The 26,284-nt window shown below is 51.0% G+C and overlaps 1 protein-coding gene across 6 annotated transcripts in view; it reads left to right on the top strand.

Annotated features, from left to right (window-relative positions):
- Positions 1–8,603: 8,603 nt before the first annotated feature.
- NFATC2 (nuclear factor of activated T cells 2) overlaps positions 8,604–26,284 on the top strand; it is a 158,363-nt gene continuing 140,682 nt past the window's right edge. For 2 of the 6 annotated variants that reach the window (XM_027086982.1, XM_027086981.1), the window contains exon 1: positions 8,604–9,105. In XM_027086982.1, the coding sequence (XP_026942783.1) occupies positions 9,036–9,105 (70 nt within the window). In that variant the 5' untranslated portion in view covers positions 8,604–9,035. Of the gene's footprint in view, positions 9,106–23,773; positions 24,137–26,284 lie in introns of those variants that run through there. The other 4 variants (XM_027086985.1, XM_027086983.1, XM_027086980.1 and 1 more) reach the window with 2 other exon arrangements.

Genomic DNA, 26,284 nt, shown 5'->3' on the forward strand with positions numbered 1-26,284 from the left:
TTTTGACAAGCCCAGAGGAGCCGGTGGGAAGGTTCAGAGCACATCCTCAGGAAGCTGGGGCTTCTTATCTTCTAGGGAGCCCGGCGGGGGAAAGGGCAGCGTGCTTCTCCTGCCGCGTTTCCGTGTGGGGCTCCCGGGCGCAGCTTACTGGGCTGGACTGTGCAGAGGTGGCTCGTGCACCGTGGCCTGGTCCACGCCCCACTCAGATGCAGCCCCCCGGGACCCTGCGGCACTATCTTGAGTTACTGCCCCATCCGGGTGTTCTCTTTCGTGGCCCATTTCCTCTGACTGCAAATGAAGGATTGGAGCTGCTTCTAGACAGCTTTCTGGGCTCCCAGGTACCTACCAGTGTCTCCTGGGAGAGGGAGGTTCCAACTGCTTTTCTAGTTCTTCATGGAGACCAAAGGGCTCAAGTAAGGAGTGTCTTCCTACAGCTGCACTCACAGAGCCTAAGGCTCCCTAATAAATAGCCTAAGGCTATTTTAAGCACCCTTATGTGTGCTAACTCTTCACAACAGCTCTCCCATTGGGTAATATTACCCCCATTTTGTAGATGAGGAAACCAAGGTACAGAGAAGATAAGTAGCTTGGTCACAAAACTGGGGAGAGGCAGAGCTGGGATTTGCACCCAGGCCAGCTGGCTCTGGAGCCTCTTTTTTTTTTTTTTGAAATTATTTATAATTTTTGGCTGTGTTGGATCTTTGTTGCTGCGTGCGGGCCCTGTCCAGTTGCGGCGAGCAGGGGCTACTCCTCGTTGCAGTGCGCGGGCTTCTCGTTGCCGTGGCTTCTCTTGTTGCGGAGCATGGGCTCTAGGCACGTGGGCTCCAGTAGTTGTGGCTCACGGGCTCTAGAGCTCAGGCTCAGCAGCTTCGGCGCATGGTCTTAGCTGCTCCGTGGCATGTGGGAGCTTCCTGGACCAGGGCTCAAACCCCTGTCCCCTGCGTTGGCAGGCGGACTCCCAACCACTGCGCCATCAGGGAAGTCCCTCTGGAGCCTCTTAACCCCACGCATGGCCATCTTCTGAAGCACATATCTGATCCATGTTACTCAGTGTCTCTGTACTTGATGTCTTTATACTCTTAAAGTGAAATCCATATTGACTAGGAAGCAAGTTCAGCTGTTGTACCAAAGATCCACAAAGAGCAGGAGATTCAACAAGTTAGATTTTTTTTTTTTCTTAGAAAAGAACCTGGGTGGGAGGTCCAGGGTTGATATGGAGGCGCCATGATCCTCAGGGGCCTGAGCTCCTTCCATCTGGCATATTTGTCTTCATTAACACAGTTTCTATCTCATGGCCCAAAATGGCTGCTTGAGCTCCTACCTTCAAGTCTCCATTTTAGCAGGAAGGGGAGAAGGGGCTCATATGTCCTGTCTCTTTAAGGGTTTGATTCCAGGCTCTTCTGCCATGTGACCTATGGTAAGTCATTTAATGTCTTTCATCATCTTTGAAAAAAAAATTGAATTTCTTTCAAAGGTTATGAGGATTAGATGAGTTAATACATGTCAAACTCTTGGAAAAGGGCAAAGTGTAAACCCTCAGTAAATTTTAGCAACTATTATTATTGATGCCGTTTAGATGACACTGTTCCTGACAGTCCCCACCCCCACCCCCGTGACTAGGTTATGTTGCTCTCTCATGTGTTTTTTGGCTCCCCAAGCCTCTCCCATCGCAGCACTAGAACCCCGCTTTATAATGTGTGTTGACCTTTCTTGTCCCCACTGGATGGAGAGTTCCCCAAAGACATGCCCTCTCTGTCTTGTTTTCTCACTGTATCCCCAGCAACAAGTTGAGGACCACAAGGCAGGTGGCCAGAAAACTTGTTGAATGTATGAAAGAATGAATATTTCCAGTGACAGCAGGTTCACTACCATAGAGGAGACTTCCTCAGGGCTTTTGCACATGCTGTTCCCTCTGTTCTGAATGAGTTCCCCAGCTAGCTGCATAGCTAGTTCTCGTACTTCATTCAGTTCTGCTCGTGTCACCTCTTCAGTGAAGCCCTCCCTGACAACCCTGGTTAAAACTGGCTCCTTTCCCCATCATAGCTCCACTTTCTGTTTCTTCCTTGGCATATATCACCACTCATCCATGTCGTCTGTATTCATGTGTTCTCTCTTGATCTCCCCCCTGGACTGTAAGCCCGATGAGGACAGCATCCTGTATCTGGTTTTCTCATGGCTGCATTCCAGTGCCCAGAATATTGCAGGTACGTGACAATATTTGTGAAACGAATAAACAAAGCAACAAGACAGGTCTATTGATTTTTAAAATATGAGGAGAAAAATTCTAGGTATATGCACCTCAGTCCCTTTTTTTTTTTTTTTTTAACAAAAGGCCTGAATGTTTCAAGCTTAGCTCTCAGAAGAATGCAAGCGAGATAAACCTTTCCTTCTCCCTGCCTTTCTCTCTTCTGCCGGCAGAAGGAAGCCAAGCCGATTCCCTCTCCCTCCACGTCAGCTCTCCAGCTTCTAGGAAAAACTTCCCCCACCCTGCGGGCCTGGGGCATCCCGAGGGCTGCCGCTGGCCTCTTGTCACACCCCGGTTCAGCAGCCGAGGGAGCCCCGCGGAGGGGCAGGCTCTCGCTGGAAACTCGCTGTCAGCAGCCCGGTGAGCTGGCAGAGAACGTCGGGGGTTCTCTCCAAATGCCTCGGAAATCTCCCTGTTGGGTCACATTCCGGCTTGAGGGACCCTGGGATAACCAGGGCTCTGGGTTGGCAGCCAGCGGCTGATTGGGAGGTAGCAAGATTCAGCACTTCTGAGTTGGAAAAAGCGGTGCTGGGTATTATTTTGGGAAGAGTCAGTCATGAGAACCTCCAAGAGCAGATCAGGGAGGCTATTAAAAGCAAGACAATGTATTTTAAAATGAACCAGGCCGGGGAGACACCTCGCTCCCTGCCACAGCCAGGGAACTGGGAGTTCTTTCCGGATGAGGTGAACCTTTCCATCGCTTGGAAACGGGGGAAGCCTGTCCAGCTACCCAGCCACCGCCCCGTCCCTCCTTCCCTGCCAACCCCAGCTGAGCATCTCCTCCGTCTCCTCGGCCACGTGACAGAGTGAGGGTCCTCCCCGGCCAGCTGAAAAGGTGGCCAGACACTCAGGCCTGCCTGCCATTCATTCAACAAACCTTGAGAGGACCTGGGAGTACGGCTCCGGGGCCAGGCTGCCGCTATCCAAGTTCACGCTGTCTGCTCCTTACTATTTGGTGACCTTGGGTCTCTGTGCCTAAGTTTCCTCACCTGCAAAATGGGGATAATAGTAGTCTTCCTCCTACAGAGTTGTCGTGAGGACCAAATGAATTGGTATATAAGGAGGGCTTGGGAGGGAGCCTGTCAGAGAGACATCACTCAGTAGACATATGATAGGATGATTTACTGAGTACCACCAGTTCCAGACATCATTCCAAGCCCCAAGTAAGACAGGCAATGGTCCTCTTTTCCTAGTCTGAGTCGTAACCAAGTAAACAAACTGATGAGACAACTTTACATTCTGTTATTTACTCATCAAAGCTTTTTGAGGCCCAGCCAGCTGCCAGGCATCGTTTGGTGCTGGGGAGGCAGCAGTGAATAAAACAAAGTCCTGCCCTTGTAGAGTTTATAGTTTAGTTGGGAGGCAGGGGACTATGCGATAGACAAGTGAATCTGTAATTTATTTGTGGTAAGCGGTGGATGCGCTACAGAAATACAACAGGTGTTGTGATTGAGATTTGTGGGGCGGGGCTGGGCTTTAGGGCAGAGGAGCAGATCTTAGAGATGAAGGTCATGGAAGAATGTGTTCATAGGGTGACATCTGAACCGAGACCAAGAGGATGAAAGAAACCGGCCATGAGAGATCATGACACAAAGGGTTCCAGGTAAAGGGGTAAGGAAGCGCGAAAGCCACGAGGCGGGACCAGGGAGGAAAGGACCGTGAGGCTGGAGCAGGTGAGTGAATGGGAGAGGGAGGGAGATGAGATTGGACACGTGGGTTGGGTCAGGTCTTGGGGGCCTTCGTGTTAGTTTGCTGTTCCCTCCAAACCTAGCGGCTCAAAGGAACAAGCGTGTAATATCTCTGTGGGCCTGGAGCAGCTTAGATGGTCCTTGTGGCTGCATCATCTGAAATCTTGGCTGTTGGTAGGAGGCCTCAGTTCCTCACCGTGTGATCTCTCCAAAGTGCTGCTTGAGTGTCCTCACCACCTGGCAGCTGGCTGCCCCCAGAGTGAGTGATCCAAGACAGAAAGGCAGAAGCCACACTTCTTTTATAACCTAGCCTCAGTAGTCACATGCCGCCATTGTGGCAATGTCCTACTGTTACACAGGGTGGGAGGGCCTGGACAAGAACGAGAATGCCCAGGTGGGCACCACTGGGACCTTCTTAGAGGCTGGCTATGACAGCCATGGTGAGGTATCTGGATTGTATTCTAAGAGGGATGGGAAATCCCTGAAGTGGTATCTTTGATTGATCTTGCATAACTGCTGTAAGTAGTGGCAAGATGATAGTAATTTTAGTACAGTTATTGAGTGCTTCCTTTATACCAGGCACTGCACTTAGTGTTTCATTAGACACAACGTCATCACATCCAAATGTCTCCCTAAGACGTTGGTACGGCTCCATTTTACAGATGAGGAAGCTTGCAACCTCCCCAAAGAAATGCTATCCAAGGCAAGCCCTCCTCCCACTGGAGGCCCGTGGAATTACCCAAGTAAAGAGAAAAGAGCGGGGATAGGAGGAGAGAGGAAGTAGCCTGCTGGAAGGCCCTGTAGCGAGGAAGGACACAGATGATTGGGGCCTCTGAGTACTTCTGGAGTTCAAAGGTGTCAGAGGTGAGCGATGAGGCTGGAAGGGGGGGGGGTGAATTTGATAGGTCTTAGTAGACCACAAATGGGATTCTGGACTTTATGCTAAAGGTAATTATAATCCAGTGGAGCAACTGAATTGACACTTGAGAGGCAGCGTTGCCTGGTGGGTCGGAACCCGGGCTCTAGATTCAGGTGCTTGGGGTTCTAATCCCATCTCTGCCACCTGCTGGCTGTGCAACCTAGAGCAAGCTGCATAACCTCTCTGTGCTGCAGTTTCCTCCTCTGTAAAATGATAATCCTAGGATTATTGAGAGGAGTCAATGAGTTCATACCTGCCCCACAGCAAGTACTCAGTAACTGGTCACGTGATAAGAGATCAGTAACCCTCACCATTCTGGTTTTCATACATCTGGGTCTGTCCCACTTTCTGTGTTTGAGACATGTGGGAGTCCAGACCAATTCTAACTGCTGTCTACCTTCCAGCCATGAAGGGGTTGGCGGTCAAGGTGACCGACAGGTGAGGATGACACTTGGGCTATAAACGCAGTGAGAGGACCAGTGGGTTCTCTCCTTGAAGCTGCCCAAGTCCTCTTAAATATTCCTGGTGTTGAATCAGTTGTCTGGGTAGCACCAGTAAGTGATGTCTCAGCAGAAATACCTGCGTTTCTTATTTGGGAGGCTGTTGGAGGGAAGAGATTCTAATAAAAGGCTTCCCCGGTGATTCAAGGTCTCCTTCAGCCCAGATGTCTTGCAGTCTCCCTGGACCTTTCTCCCCATCGCCACCTGGACGCCTTCTATTTGCTTTGATTCAGCTTCTCTTTCCTTTTTCCTCATATGCTGGCACGTTCCCACCCCAGCTGAGAGCTTCTATTTTGGGGAGTTTTCGTGGATAATTTTGTGGGCGGAAGCTCTCCCCCCCACCCAGCATCCCTTAAAAAAAGGGAGAGTGCTCGAGAGAAGTGAAAAACAGTGGGTGGTTCAGTTCAAAAGGACAAAATATTTCTTGCCCTGGCACTGGGAGAGGAAAGAAATTGTCTGAGGAACCTAAGAGCAGCTAAACTAAGAAGCTGAAACCTGCAGCCCATAAGGGCAAATTAGGTGACTCAGCTGCCACTACCCCGCCTCCACTCCTTATAGTATTAATGTGCTTTAAAAGGGAAAAATGCTTAACCGTGACAAAGAGTGGGCTCTATAAAAATGTGCCTAATGCTTATTCTACCCAGTTCCAAAAGGCGTCCCCCTCTCGGCACCTGTGGAGACCGGGACTCGCCTCTGAGGCCTGAGCCTGGGTGGGACCGAGTCTAAAATTATCCCCGATAATGAGTCTGGCAGGGGAGGGCCCAGCGTGCTCGTTTCCTGCCTCGCTTCTGGCCTCCAAGACCTCGGCTCCCAGGGAGGCCTCTGGGAGGCAGGGGCCGTGGTGCCAAGAACACGGGCTTTGTGGCCAAACAGAGTTGGGTTCCGATCTGGACTGACTGTGTGGACATCGACTCACGGAGCCTCGGTTTGCTCATCTGTAAACACGGCTCCCAGCGTCAAGCTCAGTGGGATGGTGAAACGGACTAGATGTTGCAAAGAGGCTGCTTCATGCCCGGATGCAGCTGAGTTTAATAAAGGGCAGCCTGGAGTTGCAGGGCGTGGACTGCAGGGTCGAACAGTCTTAATCGTGGCTTAATGACCACTCACTCCTTGAGTGTAGGAAGGCTTAAAGTGTTGGGGTGGCCAACAATTTCGTTCGGGTTTTTCCGGAAGATCTTCTCTAACCCTATACACACACATATATCCATTTTAAGCATTCATCATATACCTTCATGTTCTTAGCCTCACATCCTGACATCAACTCTTAGGAAGGCACTAATAGTGTCCCCATTTTACAGAGTGGGTAAGTGACTCCACGGCAGAGCCGAGCATCTGGTTCTAGAGACTGCACTTTATCCTGCCTCTCAGGTTGCCTAAGCCCCCGTTGCCCTACAGAACTTTCTACGGTGATGGAAATGTTCTCTTCTGTGCTGTCCAACTTGGTGGCCACTAGCCACCTGTGGCTTTGGAGCACTTGAAATGTGGCTCTTGCATCAGAGAACGGACTTTTAGCTTTTATTTAATTGTTAATTAAATTTCAACAGCCACATGTGGCTAGAGGCTACCCTCACACACAGTGCTGGGCTCAGCCCTCCCAGTGTCAATGTATTACTTTGCAGGGGGTCAAGGGACAGGAATTGATCGAGGACCCTACCTCAGGGCCTGGCACAGAGTAGGTGCTGAGTTAGGAGTTGCTGTTCAGAGCACCGCTATGTATGGTGGCTGTCTTCAGAGACGAAGGTTCATAGGTTTGCCTGCCGCGTGGATCACTGCGAGAGGAAGTTGAGTGCTGAGTTTCATTTGTGCCCAAGACTTTCCTGGTTTTGAAACTGAAAGTCCTGCCTCCCAGGAACCACCTCAATCCCAGGCAAACCAGGAAGGTTGGTCACCCTGTTCTTGCCTCAGATGATGGGGTACAGAGTCCTCAGGGGATGGGCCTTCCTCAGTAGGGTTCCTTGAAAAGAATCTCTTCCATGGCCTTCCAGGCTGCACTCCAGTGTCTGCCGAGGAAAGCAGCAGGCAACGCTTCTGCCTTCTCTGTGCCTCGGTTTCTCTTTTGGAAAGTGGGGGAGAAGGCTCCCCTGCTTCTAGGGTGGCTGCAGGGTGTTTGAGGTCAGGTAGGTGGGCAGGTATGGCAGCTCTTTGGGGGGACAGTGTTACTTCAGATGGAGGCCGCCCTGGCTGAAGCGGGCTTTGGAGAGAGGTGGGTGGGCTCGGGGGCTTTGTGGGACCGTGTCTCCAGCAGGAGTCGTCATGTCTGAGAGCCCAGCGAGGCTCTTGTGGGTCAAGGTGTGGAATACAGAGTGGTCCCCCGGATGAAGCCAATGCGTCTTCAAGTTCAAGTCTGTAAGAAAGTGGGGAGGGGCTCATGAGTCACCAGCCGCGGTGCGGCCCCCAGTTTTATCAGAGCCCCCAACAGCATCCGAAAGGGCCATTTGCAAAGCTGGCTTTATCTGGGGGCTCCCGATTCCCCGCCCTGAGCGGGGGTGAAGAGGCGAATCCAGGCTGTGTTCAGGAAAAGCGTTTTGACAGCAGGACCTCCCCACCGGCCTTCCGGGGTCTGTGGCCTGTTGACGGGAGACACGCGTGGCATCCCCTGGACCTTCTTCTGGAGGCTGTGCAAAGTTCATGACATCCCTTCCCTTTATTTTCCTGTTTATTCAGAGCATGTGTAAACACATGGGTTGCCTGGTTTCCGCGTCTCTGTGGCCATTTCATTATTGCTGGAGCCTCTGAGCATCACTGCAAACCTTGGGTTTTCTAAATGAATCTAAAAATAGACCTCTTTGAAAAAAAATCTTGGGGAGTTGACATAAGGCACCGTTATTTATTTCTTTTCCCTCCTCCCCCTCCCCCCGCCTTCTCCCCCCTCCCTCCTCCTCCCCGTCAGCCCTGAGCACAAAAAATTTGGGCAGCCGGAGGCCCCGAGGGACTGGGAAGGGCCCCTGGGCCAGTGTCCGGGGGTCTCGACCACCTGGGGTGTTGATTTGAGCCCTGGGCGGCTTTCTCGGAGAGATGCCCGCTTGGAAAACGTGGGGGGGGGGCGGGGGGGTTGGGAGTCTTGGGCATGATTTATGCGAAGCGGCAGCGTGCTAGGGAGGCGGCGGCTGGAGCAATCCTTGCAAACAGCCTCCTGGAGCTCCTGCAAGGCCGACTTGGACACTCCCACGCCCCCACCCCCTTCTCCTCGCCGTCGCCCGCATCGCTCCCTCTCCCTGACTTTTCTCCCGAACAATCAGGGACTTGTGCTGGCGGCCGAGGGAGCCACGGAGCTGGCTGGCCGCGGAGGAGGCGACGTCATGGATTCCTGAGTGTGAAGTTTGCAGGAAAGCCCTTAGTTTTGGAGATGGACGGGATCCAGTGGTTTCCATGGCGCTGGATAAACAGGAGGAAACAGTGAGGGAATCCCGTTATTTTACTGCATTGAAAGCCTATAAACACGGAGCGCGGGGAAGGAAGTCGCGTTCCCTCTCGAGTAAGCTGGAGCGCCGAGCCGCGCCGACTCCGCCGCGCCGGGAGCCGGGAGCCTGGAGGCGGGAGGCGCGCAGCTCCCGGGCCGCTTGCAGGCTCCTCGGCCAGAGCAGCCCCGCGAGCATGCTTTAGAGAGGACGGCGCCCCCTTGGCTCCTGGTCTACCCAAACAGACCCCTCTCACCTCGCGCGCCGAAACCCCATCCCCTCCAGATGCAGAGAGAGGCTGCGTTCAGACTGGGGCACTGCCATCCCCTCCGCATCATGGGGTCTGTGGACCAAGGTAACTGACTCCCCCTCTATTCCAGACGCTTCCTCCTCCCACCTCTCAGCCCTTTCCCTTCTGCTCTCTTCCCGGGCAGCGCTTTCAGCTCCTGGCTGAGGTCGCGGGGAGGCCCGGGGACTCCGGTTTCCCAGGGCGCACAGGTAGCGTGGCCGGGAGGAGAGGCGCCCTCTCCCTGGCCAAGGAGGGAGACTGGGGAGCCGACTTCAGACCACTTCCCGCGGGGGCAGTGAAGTGTCCCAAGGCGGGATTCCCCAGGCCAGTCTGTCAAAAGGATTGTCCCCTCCATGGGACACCGGGAGGGATTCTCGCTACTAACCGCGGGCTGCTTAACTATTTCCGCGCTGGGCTTTTGACAGCGGATGCCATTCAGCTGTGTTATTATTATCATCATCATTTTATCATCATCATTATTTAGCTTTTTTTTTTTTTTTAGGAGAACAGGCTTGGCATTTTACTATTTAGTAAATCTAGTAATGAAGACTTTGCTTTTTAACAGAGCAGCAGATGCTCTGGGACATTTAAACAATTTTCTTTCCCGTTTTTTGATGTGTCTCATGGATACAGTCCTCCAGCTCCCCCTTTAAAGTGCAATGTACCATCAGTTTGTTTTGCGATCCGATTACACTCTATATTCCGTGTTTCTGTCTCTTTTTCCCTCCTCCTGGAGTTTGTCCTGGAATCATACTACTTGGATATTACGGGAGGGGCTTAACGTATACAAATATGATATGAAGATATCCCATCTGGCCGGGATTGTGGAGGGGTTTAGGCTGTACACTAATGAATCTGACTTTAAAAATGGAAACCAGGCGATGTGATGTGTTTTTCAGAGGCCAGCCCTGCAAATAGTGGGGGGCACTGCCTGGAGGGCAGGGCTGCAAGAGTTAAATGAAATAAATATGCGTAGGAGGAGTTAGCTTCGTGTCATAAAATCAGAGTTGAATGTAGGTTTTGTGCTCTGCGTGGCTGATTAAAGTTCTGGTGAGGGGGGAGAAATGACAATTTCAGTAAATAAACCTAAGGGGCTTTTTTTTGAAAACCGGAATGGGACCAAATGCCTGAGGTTAGGTAGATGGTGCGCTTTGCCACAGCGGACCTCAGTGACATATATTTTTAGTTGAGTTGCGCTTTTGAAAGCAAGACCCTGCCAGCGCCTTGAATGTTTTAACTGGTACCAGTTTATCCTGTTCTCTGCTAGTGGTTAAGCTTATGACATAATGGCCAAAAAATGTTACTAATATTGCATCACCTGTAAAAGGGATGCTCTGAGACAGGCGACAGATATATTAAGGACGCGAATTGGTTTTTATTGCCGTATACACTGAAACACAGTATTTGATGTTACGATGGTGGGAGGACAGACTAACGCCAAATTTAGGTCAATTTGGAGAGAGAGAGCGAGAGGTGGGAAGAGAAATTGGACGTCTGTTTTACTGTGTGATCTCACACAAGCTTCACATTTTGTTGACGCTGCTACACCTCTGCTCCAGGTTTGTGAACTTGGTCCTCTCTCAAGGTTTTGAAGTGAAGTGTGTGTATTCTGTGTGTGCATGTGCATCGCCTAGCTTCCCCAGCCCACGCTCATGTGTGCAGGGACTGTGAGAACGTGTGTGCCAGTTTGTGTGTCCACATGTGGGAGACAGGGCACCGCATTGTTCCCGGCAAACGACGCTTGGCATGCCAGAGCAACTGGGCACACAGAATGCAACTCCAGGCATCAAAGGTAGCTGGAGTGAGAGGCACTTCAACCGTGCCCTGCACTGGGGCCTCCTGAGGGAAACCCAAATGGCCCTTCAAACTCAAACACCACCACGAGTGTAGGGGCAGGTCTGAGGGTGCCTGCAGATGGGTGGGGTCATTAAATAGCAAATAGAAATATTTGCATGGTAAGAAAATACTGACCTTGCTGTGCAGTTTTGGGTCAAGGGCCTGGGAAAAACTGAAGATCTGAAAGAGGTGTGTTCAGTTTTATCTGAAGTGGGATGATGGAAAGTATTTCAGGAATAAACAAACCCAGGGTGAGCTCTGCTCACTCCCAGACCCGAACTCCCTGCCTTCTGCCTGGGTTAGGATTTCTGCTTAGCTACATTGCAGCTGTGTGATCTTAGGCGAGTGACTTAACCTCTCTGGGCCTCAGTTTCCACATCTGTAAAATGGAGCCAATAATAATGTCTCCCTTAACAGAGATTGTGAGAGTCAGTGAGGTAGCACACGTAAAGCATCTAAAATGCTGCCGTGCTTATAGTCAACGCTGGATAAACGTTAGCTGCAATTCCTATTGAAAATGCAAAACAATAACTTGTATTGATAGAGAAACTGGATTTCATGGCAAAAATTCTTTGAAGAGATGCAGTACTTTAAACCTTTCATCGAGGGACTTTATAACTTATTGGAGCTTCACGGTGACACAGATTGGGCTAAGATTATGGCTTGTGAAGCCTCCATTTCCTTACCTGCAAAAGGGAATAGTGATGACCTCACAGGGGTGTCATGAGCATCGTATGAAATCATGCATATAAAACACTTACCTCTGGGCTTAACGTGCAGTTAATACACGCTGGGTGTTATTATTTTCTGACAGTTGAGGATGAGAGCCAGCGTCGCCCGTGGTCACACAGTAAGTTCGTAGCACAATGCCTGGCGCACGGTAAGGGCTCTGTTGCCTTCCGCAGGGGTGAGAGCAGCCACATTATGAGTATGGACTGGAAGCAGCAGGGCGAAGTATTTTGCAAGTATCAAGCCTTTTAATTGTCAGGGCCACTGTACACCACAAGTGCTGTGATCAGTGTCTCCTTCGCAGAGGAGCGCAGTGAGGCACAGAGAGGGGCAGTAACCGGCTGAGTGCTACATAGCAGGGAACTGGTGGAGACTGTAATTCGAACCCAGGCCCTTGGCCACATGTTCTGCTGTCTCTGGAACTTACTAATGTTATCATAATTTTTAATCACATCATTTGACAGATGAGGAAACTGAGGCAGACCAGAGCCTTGTGCTGGGCTTTTTTGCCAACACCGTGTTGTTCCTTGACATATCCTGGAAGAGAAGGAAGTGTGGGAGGATGTGGAGCGTATGACCATCATTTAGAGACGGGGAAACTGAGGCAGCCACTGATTTGTCCCAAGCAGAGGGTGAGTCAGGGAGAGCTCCTTGCCTTGCCTCAGGGAAATGAAAGCACAGTGTTTCCATTTCCACTAGCGGAAGAAAAGTCCCCATATGGCCAGGAGGCTGTAAAGCCAGCTCTACTTTCTGTCCACACAGAATTGAGACCCCGTCCAAGGGCCCCTCCTCCTGGCTGAGCCCCTCCCTGGCTACCCAGATGGCCCCTCCTCCAGCAAGGCCTTCCGGGTCTCTCCTTCTCTTCCCAGAACTTCAGGGAGAATCACTTACTTTCCCAGATGCTCCTCCGACTGCCTTTATTAAGACTTTCCTTAGCTGGGTTGTAAGCTTCCTGAGGACAGGGCCAGGTCTCCTGTTTCTGTGAACCTCCGGTGGATCCCAGGTAATGTTTCTACACCCAAGACGTCAACAGCTTGAGATCTGAGCGAGGGGTTCAAATCTTGACTCTGCCACTTGCTGGCTGCATGACCTCGTGCAAGTAACTTCACTCTCCTGTGCCTCAGTTTCCCCGCATATAAAAAAGTGATAGTAATATTGGTTAATATATTGAACAACTGAAGTATCAACCAATCAGCACAGCAGGAGCGGGGTCCCAAGAGACTCCCCTGCTGGGCAAGGCTTTAACCCTTTATTTGCTGAATTGTAGAGAGGGTCTCAAGGCAGCAGAGGCCCTTGAAGCGGGGAGGACAGCCATCATTTACCAATCTATGGAGAGTTTCAATCTTTTAGTAAACAATATGAACCTCAAAGTACCCACTTAATTACTAAGTGCTGTTATTATTAGTGTACAATTCGTTAATTCAATATTTGTCCCCACACACACACACCCAAAAATCCAACCTAAAAAACCAATTACCAAGTGCCTCCCCACACATATTCTCATTGGCTGGCTCTCTCTTACTACACACATGAGTGGTTATTTCACTTCTTAACCTGGAAGAAGCCAGGCAGGTTCCTAGTTTTGTTCCTTTGCTAGAACAGGAATTTGAGACTCCGACTGCCCAGACTAGAGAGGAGGCCTCCTCTGGGCTCCCCGGGCCTCCACCCTGGCGCTGCCCCACCCTGTACTCATCACGCTGGTGGTCGTTGTCCGTGCCCTGTCTCTGCCTTCCTCCAGACTTGAACTCCGGGAACCAGAAACCACAACTGTCTTATTCACCCTTGTGGCCCCAGTGCCTGGAACAGTGCCTGGTACTCAGTAGGTGCTCAGTACTTTCTTTGTTCAATGGATGGAGGAATGAATGAATGAATGAATGAGGCACAGTAGGGGTGATATGACCTGTTAAGGCCACAGAATTAAGACTTAAACTCTGGGGGCTTCCCTGGTGGTCCAGTGGTTAAGGCTTTGCCATCCAACGCAGGGGTTGTGGGTTCGATCCCTGGTCGGGGAGTTAAGATCCCACGTGCCAAAAACCCAAAACACATAAAACAGAAGCAATATTGTAACAAATTCAAAAAAGACTTTAAAAATGGTCCACATCAAAAAAAATTATATAAAAAAGACAAACTCTGAAGCACGGTGCCATCTTTCTGGCTCACTCGCTTCTGCCTCCTTTTGACAGTGACAGAGGTTTTGACTTCCATGTTTTCCCACCAAGGGCTGGTGACCTAGGCGGGCTTCGTGCTGGGTCACCTACCAGGCACACGCCCTCGTGTTGTTCTCTGGAATGAGTCAGCCCCAAACAACAAAAACTGCAGCCCGCACTTACTGTGTGCCACGCATGTGCCAGGCCCCATCCCCAGAGCTTCCCACGGGCCGCCTCATTGGTCCTCAACCAGTTATGACCCCATCTTGCACAGGGAGGGGTAGCCACGGCCCCAGGGTCACATCGCTAATTGCAAAGCATGGAACCAATGGCGCTCCACCATGTTGATCCCTGTTAGGCTGAATAATCATAGCGGAAGGGGATCTGTTCTCCCTACCAGACACGTACTGTAGGGCCAGGCACTTTACAGATATTCTCTCAGTGGATGCTCACGAAACAACCTGAGAGGTTGGTACGGAATACGATCCTCCCATTTCAGGAGCAGGAGACCAAGACAGGGTGTGAGCAAGGCATTTAGAGGACAGAGCTGATGCCCACAGCTCAGCATTTAAGGGCCGCACGGGCCTATCTCTCCTGCTTCCTGCAGCAGGATCACCCAGCCAGACGGTGAGCTGGAGAGAGGGGCTGCAGCCCCTCCAGGAGCCCGCCCTCCACAGTTTGCAGTGGGAGTTCCTCCTGCCTTCCACCTTGCCTTTCTGGGCCACTCAGGAGCTCCTGGCGGCCCCCATCCCTTCCCTTTCCGGTTGGAACCTGCCAACAGAGACTCATTTCCGCAGAGCCTCTTTCAGTGGCCAGAGCCCCGCCGGGTGCTTCTCTGGCCCGACGCTCCAGCGCTCCCATTTCCGGTGCGGCCAGTGCGGCCAGAGCCAGTCCGCGCCAGTCTGCTTACTCCCTGGCACGGTCCGCTTCTTCCCTCTGCCTCGGCCGTGCCGGTCTTTACACCTGGGGTCCCCGCTCCATTTTCTCACATCTTTCTTCAAGGCCCACCTCATTCCCATCTCCTCTTAGAAGCCCCCTTGACCATTTAATTCATCTTCATCGTTCTGAGCATCTACTCTGTGCCAGTAACCCACCAAGATGCTGGGGATAAAGTGAACAAGACTGCGGGTGTCTGCCCTCACCAGGCAAACATCAAGGGAACAAACCAGGAATATCCAAGATAGTGTGGAGTGGTGTTGAGTGCTGGAGACCAAAATAGGGGGACAGGGCTGCGAATGACTCAGTATCTACGGGTGTGTAGTGCGTGGGTGTATGAGTTTCCTGTGGCTGCCATCACAAATTACCACAAACTGGGTGGCTTAAAACAACAGAGATCTACTCTCTCATAGTTTCAGAGACAAAACGTGTGAAATCAAGGTGTCAGCGGGCCGTGTTCTCTCTGAAGGCTCTAGGGCAGGATCCTTCTGTATCTCTTTTAGCTCCTCGTGGCCCTTGGTGGTCCTCGGCGTTCCTTGGCTTTTGCTGCATCCCTCTGCTCTCCGCCTTCTTCCTGCGTGTACGTGTGTTCCGTCCTCTTCTTGTAAGGACACCAGTCATTGGATTAGAGCCGTTAGCCCTAAGGACTTCGTCTGAACTTGATCATATCTGCAAAGACCCTCTTGCCAAATAAGATCACAGTCACAAGTACCTGAGGTTAGGGCTTGAACATATTTTGGGAGAGGGAGACCGTTCAACACACAAGAGTAGGGATTGCTAGTTCACACTGCATGGCCCCCTCCTCTCTAAAGAGACGTCTTATTCATTGACCTCTGAATGGTGAGGCATCTGCCTGTACAGGATCTGGGGGACAAGCATCCCAGGAAGAAGGAACAGAGAGTCTGGAGGCCTTGAGGAGAGACATGTGCTTGGGGTAGTCAATGAACAGCAAGACCAGTGTGGCAGGAACAGAAAGGGGAAGAGGGGACGTGTGATAGGAGACAGATCGAGGAAGCAAGGCAGAGCAGGACCCAGCAGGATCTTGTGAGCAGTGTGAAGTTCATTCTCATGGTAATGGGGAGGCGTTGGGGAAATTTGAAGCAGCGGAGGGTATGAGCTCATTAGCCTTTTCGTAGGATCCTACTGACCTTTAAGTGGAAAATGTCCTTTAGCCAGGTAAGAGTGGATGCTTAGGATACAGGTGGGAGGCTATGACGGCCACAGGTGGTGGCCTGGGCAGGAGATGACAGGAGCTGGGACCAGTGTGGGGAGGAGGAAGTGGGGAGGAGTTGGTACTTCTGTACCAACTGTCTGTAGAGCGTTCTCCTTTTCGGTTCTCAGACTGTGTTCCCTTGAGCCCCAGGGTTCTGCAGGGATGGTCCCTGTCTTTGGCACCTGAGGGTAGATGCTATTAATTTTGTGAATGATATGAACTGTTTCCAATGGGTCTTCCTCTTGGCCCAGCCTGGATTCCCCACGCCAGCTCCCCTTTCCCTCTCTGCTATCACTGGGAGTTATAAGACTTTTCGCAGCGTTTCATCTTGGTCCAAAAATGTCTCTTAGTGCATCCACCCTTAGCTAATAACCCAGGAACAGTGTGACTCAGTAATGAGTATCAGACTGGTGTGGGACAAAACCACTTCCGTGGTGGCATGTGTGTCTTCAAAAGTAACATCACAACCTACTCCGTGCCTTAGTTTCTTTAACTGAACAGCGGGGGTGATAGTAATCTTTGCACATGGCGGGTGCTTTGAGGTTTGAAGATCACGGCTGTGATGCTCTCAGTGTATATAGAGCGGTCAGTTCCTGTTAGCTGCCATTTACACTATTATTTTATTGTTTTAAATTCAAGTTGTTACTTTCCTTCAGCCTACTAACCTTCAAGTGTCCTTCCTGATTGGGATAAATCCATTTCCTACCAAATCTTTGGGGTCTTTTCTGGATGACCTAGTTCAATCACTCAACCAATGAGTTCAGAGGGGTTTGTGGAGGACCTGCTATTGCAAGACACTGGCTAGGTGGTGTGGAGAATATCCAAGATATATAAGAAGCTCTCATTTGCATTTGAAAGTCAGATAAAGATTTTTTTTTTTTCCAAAGTCAGATAAAGAGACAATTGTGTGTGAAGCCATTTACATGCAAAGGAACTAAAAGTTTCCATGAAGTCTAATGACTGTGCTGATAGAGGAGTTTAAGAGAGAGAGGGCAAGAGCCGATGCCATGTGCTTTCTGGGGGGGCGTGGGAGGGTGGGAGATGCTCTGGGGTGTGATTGTGCTGGAGGGAGGCTGGTGGAGGGTGGCCTGGAGATCCCTGAAGTTAGCTTGCTTGTGTGCGTCACTCCCTGACTTCAAAGATTATGAAATCGACACAGATGTTCGAGTCTGCAAGACCAGGGCAGGAGAGAGGCTGGAGATGAGCATCACGATACGGGGGGTGCGGTCATCTAGGAAGACAGCCTGGCTGACAGAAGGGTGATGGCGGAGAGAGGGAAAAGGCAGATGGTTGAGAAATAGTTGTGGGGCTGGGCAAAGACTAACCAATGCTCCGTTCCCTAACTAATCCACCCTCTGCTGCCTGCCATTAAGGCTCTGATGCAGTAGAAGATGAAGCTCCCCCGGCAGAGGGATGGTGGTACCTCCTGTTTAATAAAAGGCAAGGACGGTAGTTTAAGGGCTAGGTGAGTGTGCTCTTCGTGCTCTCCTGTAAATATCAGTTCCATAAGGCAGAGGGGAACGCGCTACGAAGCAAGGAATGAGGAGGACAAACAAAGCCAGGACAAAGTAGGTGAGCAGGGCCCAGGGAGAAGGAGTTAAGAGCTGGAGACCAAGGTCTGGAGCTCACGTGCTCACGGGGACGGACAGGGGCAGCTGCGTGGGGCAGTGGTGACCCCAGAGCAATAGGATTGTCTGAAGGAGGCAGCATCTACTCAGCCCCAGATGACGGATCCACCTGGGAATACAGACCCTGCGTATTGTGGTCTGATCTTCCCATTTTGGGGGAGACATCGGACACTAGGATTTTTAAATGAAACCTCTCAATTAAAAAACTGTTAGTTCAGATTTAAAAAAAAAAAAAATTACGGGCAAGGCCAAACATACCATGCCTGCAGGATGGGTTTGGCTGAGCTACTGCAGACCTGTGACCACCCCTGCTGCCTGAGGTGGCATCTTCTTACAGTCCACACCTTGGTTTGGGTTCCGGCTTTTAGCAGATCCCTGCTTTCCTAGAGTTTTACCCTCAGTGCCTGTCCCGGGGGGCCGCCAATTTCAACAAACCGCCTTCAGCTAAAATTGCCTCCTGGAAATTAGTTACCTCACAGCAGAGAAGTCCTGTTCAGGTTTCAAAAGATGATGTCCATCATAGATTGGAGTGAAAGTCAAGTTTGAAACTGTCTTCTTGTTGCCCCAATTCATAAGGAGCTCATTCCTGGAAAATGGCTTTGTGTGGAGGCAACATGGAAGGGGGCGCTGAAAAACTCAAGTGATCAAAATGAATAATATTTTCATGGAATATTTTAGAAATCAAAACTGATGCAAAAAATCCAAGATGAACCAAAAATAGAAATATTAAATAAAGACGGGATCAGTATTACTCATCTTCCCTTTGCTTCAGGGTCCAGTACAACTCTGCACAGCACTATTACTGATTCTGTCTTTATTCGAAATGCAACGATTTTGCTCACCATGGATTTTTTTTGCTTTAATTTTGATTTTTAAGAAACATTTCATGAAAACGTAATATATTCAATTATTGAGGTGTTTGGTGCCCTCTTAAATTTTGCCTCACTCGCCTCACTCTGGTTCCAGCCCTGGTGGAGTCAAATGCATCCATCTATAAATTAAAATATTAGCAACTAGGGTGGTAATCCCAGGATGTACTTAAATTGAGGGGAGATCGCGTTTTGGAATCTGGTAAAGAAAATTCCTACTTTTCGGATTAAACACGTTTCAGTGCCTACTTATAGTCAGGCTTTTATTGCGATGGGGGTTGTCAGGATGTGGGGTTCGGAATGAGTAAAAGATGAACGTATGAATAAAACATGCTGCAGAGATAAGGGCTATGAGGAACATAAAGCAGGGTCAGGGGACAGAGGAGGCCAGGGGATGCTGTTTTTATGGGGATGGTCATGGAAGCTGACATTGAGCTGAGGAACGAACAAAGCAAGGAAGTGACAAATATCAGTGGGAATAGTAGGTGCAAAGGCCCTGGGGTGGGGTCGTGCTTGGCATTTTCAAGGATGATCGGGGTGGCAGAAGGGAGTCAGAAAAAGGAAAATGGCAGGAGATAATACCTAAAGGGAGCTGGGGCAGGGGTGGTTTATCTAGGACCTTGTAGGCCAAGGTGTTTGTGTTTAATTCTCAACTTAATGGGAAGCCATGGGAGGTTTATCGGATGTATATTTTGAAAGGATCCCTTTCTCTGCTCCATGGCCCCAATGTGGAAGGGAGGAGGGAGGAGGGAGACCAGGGAGGAGGCTATCATACTTGTCTGGGTGAGAGATGGTGAGGGGCTAGGATTGCTGGGGTGGGAGGAAGAACAGTGAAGTTGGTGGAAAACGGTGGGATTTGGGTTACGTTTTGAGGGTTTTTGATTTGCTGAGAGTTTGCACGTGGGTGTGAGCAGACGCGAGGAATAAAGGACTTACTCCTTGGTTTTCGGTGGGAGAATGGGATGAATGGGAGGGTGATATTTGAGCTGGGAACAGTGGGAGAGGAGCGGTTTCAGAGGATAACAGGGTTGGTTTGGACACGTGTATTTTGAGGGGCCTGTTGGATGCCCACATGGAGATGCTGGGTGGACAGTGGGATATGTGAGCCCAGATTTCAGGGGAGGGGTCCAGGCTGAGGCTAAAAATGAGCTTTGTACCAGAAGGGGGAAAGGAGGGCAGAGCTCTGCGTTGGCGGGGGTCCTTCCAGGGCCAACTTGAAGGGGCCTCAGGACTCAGAGCCACCTGGAGTGGGGTGGGAGGGCCCCAGAGGGTGGTGCACCTCAGGTATTTGTATTCACGTGCAATGCTGCCTTCTAAGAGGTAACCTGGAAGAGGAAAAGAGATAACTCAAGGATGAGAGTATGCATCTCATGTGCTTCCACTGTTTTCTATCTCAGCTGCCCTCACCATAGTTCACGCCCCATTTTCTCTTGCCTGGATGACTGTATGAACCTCCTAATTGGTCTTCCTGCTTCAATACTCACCCCCTGCAGTTTCTTCTCCATGCAGAACCCAGAGCAACCGCTTAAAACCCCAGATATGATCTTGTCATGTATGTGCCTAATACACTTGAGTCATTCCTCATTGGTCTGAGGTCCAAAATTCTCCACACGGGCCCTCAGGCCCCACTCACCCCCGAGCCTTACCTCACACCATCTTCTTGTCCGTTCCTGAGCACCTGCCACTCCAGTCTTTTTTCAGTTCTTCCAATACGCCCTACTTCCTCCTGCCTCAGGGCCTTTGCACATACTTTCCCATCTGGCTGTTAGTTCTTCCGCTCACTATTCTCTGGCTAACTTCTACTCAACCTTCTGTTCTCAGCTTCAATATCACCTCCCCAGGGAAGCCTTCCCTGAATTCCCCGTCAACATCAGCTTTCCTTGATCTAAGCTCTGTGGCATCTTCTTTCCTTCCATGGCGCTTACCTCAGTTTGTAATTGTACACTAGAGTAAATGCTCTTGAATGGAGCTGAATTCCTGGGCCAGGGTCAGACGTGTGCTGGGAGTTTCAAACTCTCAGTGGCCTCACGAGCTTCCCATTGCACTTTTATTGGGGAACCCGGAGAAAAACTAAAAGGCTAGGGCCTCCGCGATGAGGCCAGTGGCAGGGCAGAGGGAAGGTTGACAGAGCTGCACTGTCAAGACCTCTATCCCACCCCCCAGCTTCCTGCTGTGGCCTCTGAATGCATAAAGGTCATGTATTCTGCCCCCAGCCCTTGCTTTGACAGACACAAATTATTTATTTTGGAAATGAAAATATGCCTTCCCCCACACCCAAGCCGCACCCTTCAAAGTGGCCTTTAGAGAAGAAAACCCTCTTACTTCCCACTGCTCTAGCAGAAACTTTGTTATGGGTCAGGGCCTAATTTGAACCCCTTCCCTTAAAGAACTATGATTTGGTGCAGATCCTAGAAACTTTAAAAATATATCCACTGTTCAGAGGAACAACTTAGACAATTAGAGTATTATTTAGGATGTCCTGAACCATTCTCATAAGACTGAAGTCTTTGTAGCAGTTTATCAGTTGTAAAGTGATTTTTACCTTTATTATCTCATCCTATTATTGGGTATCTCAAGAGGATATCAGTTGGGGGTAAGAATTTAGATTCTTGCCCAAACGGTTGGGTGGCCAGAGGAAGCCTTAGGGAGGAGGGCCCTTAAAGAGAAATATAAGGATCTTATATACACGAGGACAAACTCTTTTACCCATCCATCCATCCACTTATCCATCCATCCATCTATTCATCCATTCACCCATTTGTCCATCCATCCATCCATCATCCATCCATCCACTCATCTATCCATTCATTTATCCATCTGCATATCCACACATCCATTGTACATAACGCTGTGAATGAGGAACTCATGACCCCTCCCCTAATGGGTCTCATAGGCTAGTGGAGATAAAATTCTCCAATTGGCCAAGCCTGGATCATTTGTTCACTTCTTTGCCAGGGGAGTATGGGACAGCTGTGTTGATAATTTTACCAAGATTGTATCAAGAGTAGTTTCCCAAAGGAACACACTGGGGTGTTGTTATCAGAAGAAGTGGGGAATGATGCCAGGGAGGCAAAATCAATAGATGTCCACTAGATTAGAGGCATTTAATCATCATGGATGGAGGGATGAAAAGGGACACTTGAGGATGACACCAGCCCTTCTCCTTTTCTATATCACAAGGACTGGTTGGTTCCTTTGTTTATCCCTGACCAAGTTTCAGGGTTTGGATTTTGAGTCCTGTCATAGGGACCCAAGAGCATCCATCTCCTTCTAGATACTTGGCTGTAAGTGTCGCAGCCTGGCTCACCTCCTCTCCTGACCTAAATTTATCAGCCACCCCTAAGATGCTTGTTGGATACACCCAATATACGTATGCTTATGCTTAGGAAACAAAGAAGAGGATTTGTTTATGCTCTGACAACCAGAAAGTGCTTCCCAAGACTCTGAAAGTTCACAAATCTTGAGCCAGGCCCAGGACCCTGGAATGGAGTTTGTGTCTCTATTAGTGATTCTCACCTCGGGCCACACATTGGAAGCATCTGGGGGGCTTTTACGCAGTACTGATGCCTGGGCCTCGAACATTCTGATTATAACTGGCCCCTCCTGGGGCCCAGCCATTTGAAGTGTTTGAACAGCTCTCCAGGTGAGTCTAATATGTAGCTTGGGTTAAGAGCCACTGGTCTGAGTGCAATTTGGAAAGCCCTATTCATTGCTGTGTCTCTTTGCTAACAGGATAGAAACATGATGAGGGTAGAGACCATGTCCTGCTGATGGCTGCATCCCCAAGATCTGTAGCAGTGCCAGGTACCAAGCAGGTGTCCAGCAAAGATCTGTGGAATGAATGATGATTGATAGCTTCACACAAACCCCTTAGCGGAGCAGAGATGGCTCCCCCTGAAGAGCGCATCTTCTCTATACTTCTGGCACGTGGGGAAGGGTTCGAGTCAGTCCCCAGCTGAGATCAAGCTGTGGTTCTCAGGGACTCCTTGAACCTCTCCCACCTACTTTTCTGATCCAGCGATTCTCAACACTGGCTGCCCTTTAGATTCATCTGAGATCATTAAAAAAAAACCCAGAAAACAGCTTTGGGTGTTCCAGTTCAGTGAGTTTGGATTGAAACGTGGAAACAGGCTTTTTTTTTTTTAAAGTGTCTCAGGTGATGCTAACGTGCCGTAAGGGTTGAGGCCACTGCTCTCATCTCACCGTTTTTACCTGTGAGTCTGTTTTCTGACTTTAGCTAACTTGGTCCGAGACCCCTGGAAGTGTTTCATGGGGGGTGGTAGTAGGTTCTTATGTACTGTTCCCCAAATGTACCTGTTCATAACATTCACCTTGGGTGCCTGCTTAAAAATACACAACCCTGAGCCTTTACTCCAGACTTAGGGTTTCAGAGGCTCCAGTGAGGGGCCTGGGAATCTGTGTTTTTAACAAGCGTCCAGGCGTACTTATCACTTGCCAACCTCTCCACCTGCACTGCCCTCCTTCCTGGTCTCCCACACAAGAACACCTTCTGGCTCTTACTTTCTTTTGGTTCCCACCGCCGGAACACTCTTCCCCCAGATCCTCCCATCAGTCTGGTTCAACCAAATGCTACCTTCCCAGAGAGGCCCTACCTGACCACCGAAGTGACCAAAGCCTCGTGAACCCCCAGCCTTTACCCTATATCTCTGGTGAGTTCTCTCCTGACACCCTAGGGGGATGATCTTTGCTCCCCTGTTTATCTCCTGTATGACTCTTCCCCCACCAGAAACTGAGCCCCAGCATTGTCTGGTTCATGCTGGGTCCCCGGCACCTGGGCAAGAGGTATAGATGTAAAGGTGGGACTTGCGCTCTGAGAGTATCTCTGATTCTTTCCCAGGTCCTGGGAATTGAGTTCAGGGGCACTCAGGTGACTGATGTATATGAAAATCATGCCACAGCTGTGGGCAGAGAGGCACCTGGAGACACGAGTCTGCAAGAGAAGGGCGTGGGTGCACTCCCTCCCCCCTCCCCCCGCCCCCTTAGATTAGAAAAGAGGAAAAAGTTTGGGATCAGCCGGTCATAGAGGGCAAACGACAAGAGGCTTTCTCATCTGTAGGATCCGGCAGGGGCGCAGAGCTCACCGCGGGGAGGGTAGAAGCAGCGGCCGCACCAGAGCGCCTGGCGGTGGCCCCGGCGCGTTGCTACGCGCGGTGCCCGGGTAGTGCGGCCGGGGCAGTGCGGCCAGGGCCAGGGGGCGGCCTCTTTCCTCCTGGGCCCGCCCGCCCCTCCTCCCCTCCCTTCCCCCCCTCCCTCCCCGGGTCCCTGGGTGGCGGCCCCGCCCCCGCCGACCCGGCCGCGCTGTCCCCGCCTCCCCTCTCCCCTCCCCGGGCTGCAACAGGTGCCTCCCGGAGCAGGAAGCCCGCGCCGCCGCCGCCGCCGCTAAGCTCCCGCAGGAGCGTCCAGGACCCGCTGCGCCAGGCGCGCCGTCCCTGGACCCGGCGTGCGTTCCCACGAGGGCAGTGACCCCGCCGCTCCACCCGCCTCTCCGCCCCGCTTCCTGCCTCCTTCGCCACCCCCCACGAGGGCCCAGGAAACAGCCGAGCCTGCCCTCGCCCCCGGCCCGCCGCCCTCCCGCCGCTCTGCGCGCCATGGACGCCCAGGAGCCGCAGCCCGACCCCGACGGCGGGGGCGCCCCGGGCCACGAGCCTGGAGGCAGCCCCCAAGACGAGTTCGACTTTTCCATCCTCTTCGATTATGACTATTTGAATCCTATCGAAGGTCGGTGGAGGCTCGCCCCGGCTTGGCCTCCGAGCCCGGGCTGGGGCTTGGGCCTGGACAGTGGACACAGGGCCCCGTTTTGCCCCACGTGTCACACTTACTGGGGGGCCTGGAGCGGGGCGGGGGTGCCTCTCCCCCCGGCTGAGAGGGAGGGCGCGAGGCTTCAGGGACTGCAGCCGCCTTTAGGGGGCGCTAGGCTCACTCTGCCGGGTAGGGCGTTGGTTTCCAGTTACTTCTCCCTGATTGTCACTGGTAGCAAAGCCAAGGGTGGCAGGGGTCTCAGCTGGCCTCTTGCCTGCAGCTGGTCGTCAGAGGGCAAAGGAAGCTACTGGTTTGCCTTTGGAGGGAGGAGATGAGGAAGCCAGAGAATGGAGTTCGTGGGAAGGGGCTGGTGCAAACAGAGGGCAGGTGAAGCGGATCCTCCCACCTCCGGGCCCCACCGCGTGCGAGCCCGTCGTTGGGGACTTTGTGTTGACACTGAGGAAGAGGTGGTCTGTATCTAATGCTGGAGGGTGGTTTGACTTAATCTTAGGCGGCCGGCCCATTTCCTCCCTCGGGTCTGCCGCTGTGTTTGCACATCACCCCGCATGGCTCAGTGTGAGCTTTATTCAGGGATCCCCCACCCCGCGGTCATCATGGCCGTGGGCGGTTGTGGATTCAGGAAGATGCAGGCTGTTCCTGCCTCAGCGACCTGTCGGTCTGTGCCTTCAAGTGCGCTCTGCGCTGGGGACCGGGGATTTCCCCAGGCTGGCCCGTCATTTCACGTGTTTAACAGGAGCCTTGGTCAGAAGGAGAAGGTGGTACACCCAACCTCACTGTATTTTTCTGGTTAGCAGGTTGTCTTGGAAAAAAAAAACAACCCAACTAGGCTTCCTGATTTTGACAGCCTAGCCCAGCCAGTGCTTATTGAAGCCTCTGGGGCAGGCCTGGTGGTAACTTCCAGATGCACTTGGGCTTGGCTGCATTAGGGAAAGCAGGAAGGGGTTGTGCTGCCTGCTATGTGTAGGAGGCCTTTTCCAGACTCTCCGGGGCTTGCTGTTTCCCAGAGATGCTGGGTTAGGCAGAGAAGTTTGAACTTTCCTTCCACAGCGTCTTCAGGTGAAGCTCCTTAGGTGAGGGGCTTGCTTTGATTTCAGAGACGCCCTCGCTCGGATACCAAGTGAAGACGGTAATTCGTAATTATTCTCTATTTTGGCTGGAGGTGGAAATAATTATCCAGCCAAAGAGACCGGTCTTCTTGAGTTGCAATCCGGAGGCCATCCTTTGCTTTGAAAAGATACAGTTAAGAATCTGCAAACGAGCCCTCTAGCATCAGTGGTCTTGCTGTTTGTTGAGATTAAACTCCTGTTTTGCAGGGAACTAATACTTACACCCCTCCCAGATTCACAATCAACTATTTTTTTTTTTTTCCTGCAGTGGGGGGAGATTTCCGGGGAAACAGTTTCCAAGCCAAATCCGATGGGAGGTGCTTTTTATAGTTTTTCTTAGCAAGGGGTGCTGGTGGCTGCCAGATGGGTGTCTAAATGACCACAATGAAGGCCCCAGAATCTATTTCTTAAAAATAAACTTTAGTTTTTGGACCAGTTTTAGATTTACAGAAAAGTTGTAAAGATAGTACGGCAAGTTCTCATATACCCAGCACCGCACCAAGCCCCCTATATGATGAGCATCTTACAGTAGTTGATACATTTGTTATAAATTAATGAGCCAATATTATGATACAGTAGTGTGGACCTAAGTCCGTACTTTATTCGCATTCAGACTGTCGTTTTTTATTTTATTTTATTTTTTTTTCATGAGCTTGACAGTTTTGAGGAGTACTGATAAAGTACATTGTAGAATGTCCCTTCAATGGGGTCTTATGTTTTTCTTATGGTTAGACAGGGCTATGGGTTTTGGGGGAGGAAGACCACAGAGGTAAAGTGACCATTTCCATCACATCATATCGAGGGTGCCTACTGTCAACATGATTTATCACTACTGATGATGGCCTTGACCACCTGGCTGAGGTAGCCTTCGGCAGGTTCCTCCACTGTAAGGTTCCTCCTTTCTGAACTGTGCTCTTTGGAAGGAGGTCACTGTGTGCAGCCTCACTTGAGGAGTGAGGCATCGTGCTCTGAAATCTGTAAAATAATGACCCCTTGCTGG

Source organism: Aethalodelphis obliquidens, unplaced genomic scaffold (genome assembly GCF_003676395.1).
Source record: "Aethalodelphis obliquidens isolate GAN/ISIS:26980383/991018 unplaced genomic scaffold, ASM367639v1 scaffold57, whole genome shotgun sequence".
NCBI classification, from domain to species: Eukaryota; Metazoa; Chordata; class Mammalia; order Artiodactyla; family Delphinidae; genus Aethalodelphis; species Aethalodelphis obliquidens.